The 9,599-nt window shown below is 41.4% G+C and overlaps 1 protein-coding gene across 1 annotated transcript; it reads left to right on the top strand.

Annotated features, from left to right (window-relative positions):
- msl1a (MSL complex subunit 1a) lies at nucleotides 1-7,996 on the top strand. Its single transcript, XM_052133078.1, is given in 10 exon segments — nucleotides 1-31; nucleotides 1,904-2,663; nucleotides 2,979-3,178; nucleotides 3,294-3,326; nucleotides 3,328-3,533; nucleotides 5,490-5,554; nucleotides 5,649-5,716; nucleotides 6,779-6,906; nucleotides 7,043-7,115; nucleotides 7,257-7,996. Coding segments are annotated over 9 exon segments (1,512 nt in total). The 5' UTR covers nucleotides 1-31; nucleotides 1,904-2,015; the 3' UTR covers nucleotides 7,348-7,996.
- Nucleotides 7,997-9,599: the final 1,603 nt, after the last annotated feature.

Here is a 9,599-nt window from a genome sequence, read left to right as displayed (position 1 = left end):
AATCCGAAAGTGGGCTAAAGGAAGGCGGTAGGTAAATTCGGGTGGGGTACAGGGAAATTTAAATAACATGTCGATGCAAAGTAGTGGCGAACGAGTTAGTTGGCAGCTGCAATGTGTTCCCTCCAGTCTTTAAATATACAGCATGTTTTTATGACTTAAAATGGCGTCATCGTCTTTCCTGTTCTGTGCAGTCGAAGGGAGCTGTTGAAAATGTTTGTCATTGTTTTTGCTGTAGATCTAAAATGGTGGACGCTGTCTGTGCTCAGAGAGATTGCATGACTGTGCTGTTTCACTGTAGATCTGAAACACTCTCCGTTGCATGCATATATATAGACAATGACTGGACGATTATCTCCCCGAAAAAGTAAACACGATGCATGCACTGCTGCATAGCTAGCCTAGCTGTGAAGCGCTAATGTGCAAGATATACAAAAGTGGTTAGCTTAGCCTAATGCATGTTTTGCAGATGTGCAAGCAAGCAGATATGACTACAATGTTTCACTTTCTATAAATGAACTTTCTACTCCTGGCCATGTGTTTTTTTTTTTTTTTGCATTTTGTTTTGCAGCTTGCGTTAAAGGGTTAGTTCATCCTAAAATGAAAATTCTCTCATCATTAACTCACCCTCATGCCAACCCAGATGTGTATGACTTTGTTCTGCATAACACAAATGGAGATTTTTAGAAGAATATTTCAGCTGCATGTCCATTCAGTGCAAGTGAATGGTGACCAAAACTTTGAAGCACAAAAAAAAGCACACATAGGGAGCATAAACGTAATCTATTCGACTCCAGTAGTTAAATCCACATCATCAGAAGAGATATAATTTGTGTGGTTGAGAAACAGATCAACATGGGGGTCTGGGTACCTCAGCAAGTATTGATGCTACTACCACCCCTGGAGTTGTGAGTTTGAATCCAGTGTGTGCTGAGTGACTCCAGCCAGGTCTCTTAAGCAACCAAATTGGCCGATTGCTAGGGAGGGTACAGTCACATGGGGTAACCTCCTCGTGGTCACTATAATGTGGTTCTCGCTCTCAGTGGGGCACATGGTGAGGTTTGCGTGGATGCAGCAGAGAATAGTGTGAAGCCTCCACACCTGCTATGTCTCTGAAGTAACGTGCTTAACAAGCCACGTGATAAGGTGCATGGATTGACGCTCTCAGAGGGGGAGGCAACTAAGATTTGTCCTCCGCGACCCAAATTGAGGTGAGTTACTATGCCACCATGAGGATGTAGAGCACACTGGGAAATGGGCATTCCAAATTGGGAGAGAAGGGGACAAAAATAAAAGAGAAACAGATCAACATTTAATTTTTTTTTTTTTTTACTCTAAATTCTCCTCCCTGCCCAGTAGGTGTCAATATGCACAAATAATGCAAATCACCAAAAACAAAAGAAGAACATTTAGGAGAGAAGGGCACTTAGGAAGGTTGTATGAGAGTGGAGATTTATAGTAAAAAAAAAAAAGCAGTAAAATATTGATCTGTTTCTCACCAAGACCTATCATAGTGCTTCTGACGACATGGCTTAAACAGCTGAAGTCATGTGGATTCCTTTTATACTGCCTTTATGTGCTTTATGGAGCTTCACAGTTTGGTCACCATTCACTTGCATAGTATGGACAAACAGAGCTGGGATGCTCTTCTAAAAATATTTGTTTGTGTTCAGCAGCTGCAGAACAAGCAAAGTCATTCACATCTGTGATGGCATGAGGGTGAGTAAAAGATGAGAAAAGTTTCATTTTTGGGTGAACTATCCCTTTAAGAGCTGCATTGAACAAATAAATGCATTTTTGTGCTCCTACCACGCCTTTAAGATATGTTTTTAATCTGTTTATTTTGTAATAAAAACACATCTTGGCACATCAAATGCAATAAAATCACATTAACGTCCCCCCACAGAATGGCTATAGGAAAGGGCCCTGATAGAGGAATCACATCCAGACTGTCACAAATCCTTCTCATCTACAGAGGTGGGTGTTTGTAAAGCACCTTCAGTTGGAGCAAGATCGCAATGACTATGCGATCCACTGTGTTCATGAATGGAGCACACAGACTGGACGCAAGCCTGATAGAGCTCAGCAAAAAACAAGCCGGTGCCCATGAATCCCCGGTTGCCCTGAAGAAGGAAAGCTGTGAGTTCACCACCCATGTGCTGAGCACAATCCATAACAGTGCGCAACATCATCACCATCCTAACAGCATAGCAAAGACCAGCTGTCAGAGTTTGTTGTGCAGCCCCGACCAATTTCCAGCAGGGCAGTGCATCGGGCAGGAGGAGAACTGGGAGAAGCTGGAGTCCTTGTCACTCCTGTCAGCCAAGCAGATGGGGGCCGAAGGTTTCCCAGTCAAGAGCAAATCACTGTTTTGTCAGGGCAGTCACAACCACGTGGGGAGGATGGATCCCATGGTATCAAATGGCAGCAGCCAGCGGAGAGATGGAGGGCCGGTGGGGGGTGTGGCAGTGACGGGGGTCCCCTCACCAGAGAACAGCCCAGATGGGAAACGTCGGAATGTGCGAAAAGGCCCCGGCCTAGTGGACACGCAGACCAGCTGCATCCGACAGATCCTGTTGCTGCAACTGGAACTGATTGAACAGCAGCAGAAGCAGCTGCACAACAAGAGCAAAGAGATTGATGACCTCAAAGCTGAAAAAGAGATGGTACGCTAATGGTTTTTATCCAGGCAGTGTTTTATTTTTAAATCAAAGCTATGCTAACATGTTTTGTATTAAAATAGCAAGTGATGGGCCTGTTTGAAAACCCATTCTTAGTAGATCCACACTGGCCTACAAAGGCAAAATGCAGTATCTAGCCCAACACTGAAACTGTTTTTTTTATTTATTGTCCTGTCAAATGTCACTGTTTTCTCTCAATCTAAGCAGATTATGGAAAAATCATCCTTTATTAGTTTCCGTTTGTATTAATCTGAAACAGTAGCTTCATATACAGCCTTACATAGGTTTGTGTGCTTGTAGCTTATGGCTCGGATTGAACGCATGGAACATCGGCTGCAGATGGTGAGGAAAGACGGAAGAGGATCTCGTCCTTCTCAGACACCTCGCCATAGGGAACCTGAGGCAGAGAGCAGTGCCTCAGATGAGGTACAGCATGCTGAGGGACAGGTCAACACCCTAAAACAAATGCACTATGGAAGAGGAGGAAAATGCCTGAAAAGGTGTAGATCAAAATCTTGTCCTCTGAAATATGTAAAGAGAGCATTTTATTTATAATTTGCAATTTTTTCAAATAATTGCTCTCTACATTTGGTAATATTTCCTCTCTCCTTAAAGGAGATTTCTTTTCCAGGACTCCCGGATGGGCAGAGCGGCGTGGGCAGCCCAAGTCACCACTACCACAGAAGGGCCCATCTCTGAAGGAGGAATCTCAGGAGGAGATCGGGCCTGAATTACAGTCACAATCAGAGGAACTGCCTTATCTGTCTACCACTGAGATGTACCTATGCCGTTGGCATCAGCCACCCCCGTCACCATGGCGAGACTCCTCCCCTGTGCACGAGGACACAGTTGCAGGTGTGTTTAGTCAATTGAGTGAAATTCAGTTAAAGGAAAAGCTCGCACAAAATGAAAATTCCCCGTCATTTACTCATCCTCATGCCATCCCAGATGTGTATGACTTTCTTTCATCTGCTGAATACAAATTAAGATTTTTTTTAAATAATTTTTTTCGGTCCATTTTCCGGCAAGTGAATGGGTGCCAAAATGTTGACTCTCCAAAAATCACTTAAATCAGCATAAAAGTAATCCATGAGACTCCAGTGGTTAAATCAATGGGTGAGAAACAGATCACTTTCACATTCTTCTTCTTGTGTTTTTGGTGATTCACATCCTTCATGCATACCGCCCCCTATTGGGCAAAGAGAAGAATTTAATCTAAAAATCTTTCATTTTTCAGCTTCACAAGAAAGTAAGCCATACACATCTGGGATGGCATGAGGGTGAGTAAATGATAAGAGAATTTTCATTTTTGGGGTGAACTATCCATTTAAGTGATATTTATCTGTAAATTTAAGATGCTCTTGATCAGTGGTCAACTGATATAGGTTTTTTAAAAGGTAGATGTCAATACCAATATCTAGTGAGCAAGATGGCCAACTGCTGATATCAATAATTAGTGCTGTCAGTCAATAAAAATGTCTAATTGCGATTAATTTCAGATTTGGATAGTTCTGAACTTTGACCCTATATGCTTCTTTTCCTGTCAACATGCACTTATTTCCTTCTTTTGAAAGAAAACAAAACAATATTTAACAATAATGGTTTATTAACATTTTCCAAACAAATCCATCCACATTATAAAGATAGAAATTTACAAAAATAGCACAAATTCAAGTAACAAAAGTTTCCCAAAGTCTGATTGGGAGGGTGACTAATTAAAAGAACTAGTCCCTATTAGGGATGTACAGTATACTGGTACTAATGAAATATCGTAATACCAAAAATCAAAACCGGTACGATATCATCTTGTTAATTTCTGTACCATATTATAGTGTGGTGCTATTAGTAAACTTTTACTGGATGTGATAATTTTTAGATGATATCAATGACAGTTAATCAAATTCAAATATTTATATGGCCAAGTAGAATCTTAGAATCCTTTATTTTGGTCACACATTATACACACAGTTTTTTGCATATATACAGTGAAATTTATTAGTTTTCACATATCTCAGCTAAGCTGGGGTCAGAGTGCAGGGTCAGCCATGATACGGCACCCCTGGAGCAGATAGGGTTAAGGGCCTTGCTCAAGGGTGCTGGGGCTTGAACCCCCTTCTGGTCAGTAACCCTGAGCCTCAACCACTGAGCAGTGTGACCATTAAAGGGATAGTTCACCCAAAAATAAAAAAATTCTCTAATTTACTCACCCTCCTGGCATCCCAGATGTGTAAGACTTTCTTTCATCTGCTGAACTCAAATGAAGATTTTTAGTAGAATTTCTCACCTCTTTTGGTCCATACAATGCAAGTGAATGGGTGCCAAATCTTTGAAGCTCCAAACATCACATAAAGGCAGCATATAAGTAATCCATGAGACTCCAGTGGTTAAATCAATGACTTCAGAAGTAATATGCGGTAAATGCGTAAATTGCAAAATGTATGTGCTAAACATTTTAAATTAAATGCATGCGTTAACTTTGACAGCTCTATTGATAACACAATTTAACAACAGCAAATCAAATGTGCTCAAAAATTCTAAAGTGTATCGAATACTTTAATACAGTATATACTTAAATTCGCTTAAAGGTGGAAAAAAAAACATCTATCCTCTGACAAATTTATTGGTAGATTTTGTAACTGACACAAGATAAAGTTAACACTTCTGTTAATCGGCTAAGTAAACCTCAGCTGATGGCGATAATTGCAAAAGGGCCAAATATATTGGCTGAATAATCGGCTTGGTAGATATATCAGCCTTTCACTCACTACTCATGATATTGATGTACTGTGTATCTTTGTTCCTTGCTCGCAGTTCCTTCCTGGCGAAAGAGCATCATAGAGCCCTTGGATAAGAAAGATGTATCGGACATCCCTGAGGTTAGTAAGACTTGAGAGCACATAGAGATTAATTTCCGTTTGACCCATGTGTATACTCATTAATTTTTCATTCTTTTTTTATTGTCTGTTGCAGAGTCTGGACGATAATGTCTTTCTGAAGCGTCATGCAAAGCTTGAACTGGATGAGAAGAGACGGAAAAGGTTTTTTGTTTACTTTTTTGTCTACAGTAACCAAATAGATAATTGTAACAGTTCAAGGAGGCAGCGAGAACCGGCTCAACAGTCAATGCAAAGTTTAATCAGAAACTTAAAACAAACATAAATAAACACAGACACACATGCAACGTGGCTGCGTGCATCTCTCTCTCTCGGACCGGCTAATCAGCTGATTCAGTGCCGGCCATGCTCCATGACGGCCCGGCCACGCCCTCCTCCTCATCACACTCCTCCCTGCCTGATTCAGGCCGGGGCGCCACCGGTCTGACTAACCCCCACCCCACCCCGTTCTGTCAGCCGGTGGCCCACCCTGCCTCCTGTGAATCTGGGGTGAGAGTCGAGGGGAAGCATGGGGAGAGGAAAAGGGCGAGCGGAGACACACATAGAGAGAAGAACTTGCTCGCTGGCTCACGGATGTGCTGTCGCCCGGTCCTCAACCGATCCCCCGCCCTCTGGCAGATGGCACTTCTGGTGGACAGAACCGCTATTTCCTTTTTCGGCAGTCGGCTGGGTTCCCATTCTTAGTAGACCAGTCGGTTCCTCTGGGTCTCGGCGGCTGTTCCCAGGCAGACGCCTGTGGCTGCTCCTCTGGCGGGTGGTGGCAGCGAAGATGGGCAAGGAGGCGGCGAGAACCGGCTGAACAGTAAACAAACTTTAATGGTAAACTTAAAACCAATATAAACAAACGTGCAATGTGTCTCTCTCGAATCGGCATCTCCGGCCACCCCTTTAACTCCCTCTCCCGTAGATCAGCTGATTCCGTGCTGGCCATGCTCCATCACGGCCTGGCCACGACTTCCTCATAACACTAAGAAAAAAATAGATTGTTAAATATTAAAAATGTGTCATCCATCTTTATCAGTTCTTAGTTTTTTATTATTATCTTAAAATCACTCATTTGTGCTATCCTCCCCCAACACTCACACAAAAATTACAGAAATGTCTTTTCTTGGCATTCTTCACAATTTTTTCCTTCCCTCCTTATCTTTAGATAAGATCACTAGCTCACTCCTTCTCTTTTTTAAACCTAATTTTTCCTTTTTTTAGGTGGGATATCCAGCGTATTCGTGAGCAGAGGATGTTCCAGCGTTTGCAGCAAAGGATGAACAACAGGAGGAAGATCATTGCGGACAGTGAACCAGAACTGCACTCCTTCTATCCAGATCCTGAAGATGGTATGTCAACGGGGTTTCCCCGCTGTGTTTCAAAGAATTTTAACCTCATATATTTTGGGTGAGGTCAGTAGTATCATGTCGTATTGTTTGGTACCCTTTAGTATTTTAATGTGCTTGTTTCCGAATCTTTCCTCAGTGGAGTCTATAATGATGACACCTTTTCTGCCAGTGGTGGCTTTTGGAAGACCTCTTCCGAACCTGAAACAGCAGTGAGTTTAATATAACAATGTTTCTTAACCACAAAGAACAACCAGGACAGCATAAGACTAATAATATGAACAGCATTTTTATAACACAATTGATTTGTTGTTACAAAATAGGATTTTAAGTGTCCTTGTTCTTTTACTCAGAAATTTTGACTTGCCATGGCTGGATGAACGCAGTCGCTGCCGGACAGAGATGACCAAGAAAAAGACGCCTCATCGAACGTGTCGCAAATGAAACTTTCACAAAGCAGACAGAAAGGATTGCCGTTGTGCACCTCTCATTGCGGAGTCAACAGGAAACTGCTTCATTCATACCATTCTGTGTGCTGAAGCAAAACCTTGGCCTTGTACTCTCATCTCTTGTACTTGATCACATAGATTGCACTTTGGATATTTTGAAGCAGATTGTGGGGTGACTTTGGATCTCCCTGCTTAGCATCCATAAGGAAACTGTGTCTTTTGGTTTGTAATGTTTGAGAAACAAGCTCTCACAACCACATATCCATGATCACGGTGGCCTCTATTCTGCAGAATGTAACGCTTACGTGGTCACATCGCGTCATACTTTGCAGGTTAGCTTGAGCAGTATGGACCAAAGCTTCTACTGTAACACATCTGTCAAAGATCTGCCATAAACTATCAAATCTGATTGCAAAACTGTACATGCAGCATTTTTGTTGATTGCGGTGGGTGGGTTCTCTTAGTCACGTAAAGGAGAAAAATGGTGGAAAGCCATTTGAAAAGTATTTGTTGTAACATAAGACGTATGGAAAATGTTCAAAGTAAATGTGTAAGATAGCAAAAGAAATTATTTCAAATATTAAAACATTAAAAATAGGTATGCCTTGTTTTCTTGCCTGTTTTTGTCAAAACAAGTAATTTTTATTTGTATAGCACTTTCACAACACACATCATTTCAAAGCAGCTTTATAGAAGATAAGATAAACTGTAATGTCTATAATGTCTTGAGTCATCATTGTGTAGTGCTAAGTAAGTGTTAAGGGACAGTGTTTAAACAATGATTTTGTATGAACTGCAAGATTAATAGATGCAAAAACCCTTGATGAAGGGTTTTGTTGGCAATTAAGTGATAGTCGACATGTTCCATTTCAGGAGTCCATCATTAGACTGAGGTGATTTAGGCAGAGATCAGTAAGGTGCATCGTCAAGTCAACCTGGCCGGTCATTTTGGTGGGGTCTATCCTAAGGTTCAGGCAGTGGTATATGAAGTATCCCATATCTTATGGTTGGAGTTGGCATCAGTTCATCCTCTGAAGTTCATCGTAATAGACTGAAGTGGTGTCTGGCTGGCACCGGCTGCATTTAGTCATTGTCATTCAGAGACACGAAGCAGGAATGGAGCTGGATCTGGCCGGTTCTTGTGACCTCAGGATAGGAGTCCCGTGGTTGAGACAGGTAAATACATGAAAGAATATATGCCATTCAATTTATTGCAGAATTATAGATCATGATCACTTTTTCTGGTTCCGGCAGACTAAACTAAAGCAGTCTAATTGTGAGTTGGAGGATAAATTAGGTGTATACCTGGCTAAATCGATGAGTCTTTAGTCTAGACTTAAACTGAGTGAGTGTGTCTGCATCTCGAACAGTGTTAGGGAAACTATTCCATAGTTTTTGCACAAAAAACAGTCATGTATTTGTAAAGCATGATCATTTTCCACCCTCGTTCTGACCCTCTGTCAGAAACTGTCTTGTTTTTGTGCTGCTTCTCCTTTAAGACTCGACAAAAACGCCCACTGTTATGATTGGCTCTCTCTCATTGTCATCTCACTGCTCGCCACAATTGGGCGAGGCTACAGAAGTGATAAGGTAAAGTATGTGTTGTTGTGAAGTTGGTCTGATGAAAATGTCTACCAGTGTGACATAACAATGTCGAAGTTGAGAACGAGTCGTTTTGGCAGCTTGGTTAAATAAAAACGCTCTCTTTGCTTTGAGGAAGTTTTGACTTCTGAAATGTACAGTTTGTTTTATAGTACAATGACCTAGTTAAAAGATCAAGGAAAATGTAATTCCGTATGTTATGTTCCTTTTAATATTGATCTGTTTCTCACCCACACCTGTAATATTTCGTCAGAAAATTGAATAAACCACTGGAGACATATGGATTACTTTTATGCTGCCTTTATGTGCTTTTTGGAGCTTCAAAGTTTTGCCCACAATCAACTTGCATTAAAAAGACGGGTGCTTTAAGCCTGAACAATTCATCCCTTGGGAAAAAATGCTGACAGTATAATAGTACACTGATGTTAATACCATGGTACATTGATATATACCTGAATGCTTGCCTAATTCATGTAGCCTACCATGTTATTCACATAGCATTTGAAATACAATGGTAACTTGCACTGTGCATTCTTGCCGTGTTTTCTCATGTACCTACCTATGGTACTGAATGACTACCATATTCCGGTACCTTGGTATTTACTGTGCTTGACCAAGGTACTTCAAATAATATCATGGTGCATT

This window comes from Xyrauchen texanus, chromosome 8 (genome assembly GCF_025860055.1).
Source record: "Xyrauchen texanus isolate HMW12.3.18 chromosome 8, RBS_HiC_50CHRs, whole genome shotgun sequence".
In the NCBI taxonomy this organism is placed as follows: domain Eukaryota; kingdom Metazoa; phylum Chordata; class Actinopteri; order Cypriniformes; family Catostomidae; genus Xyrauchen; species Xyrauchen texanus.
This window is presented reverse-complemented; position numbering and strand designations above follow the sequence as displayed.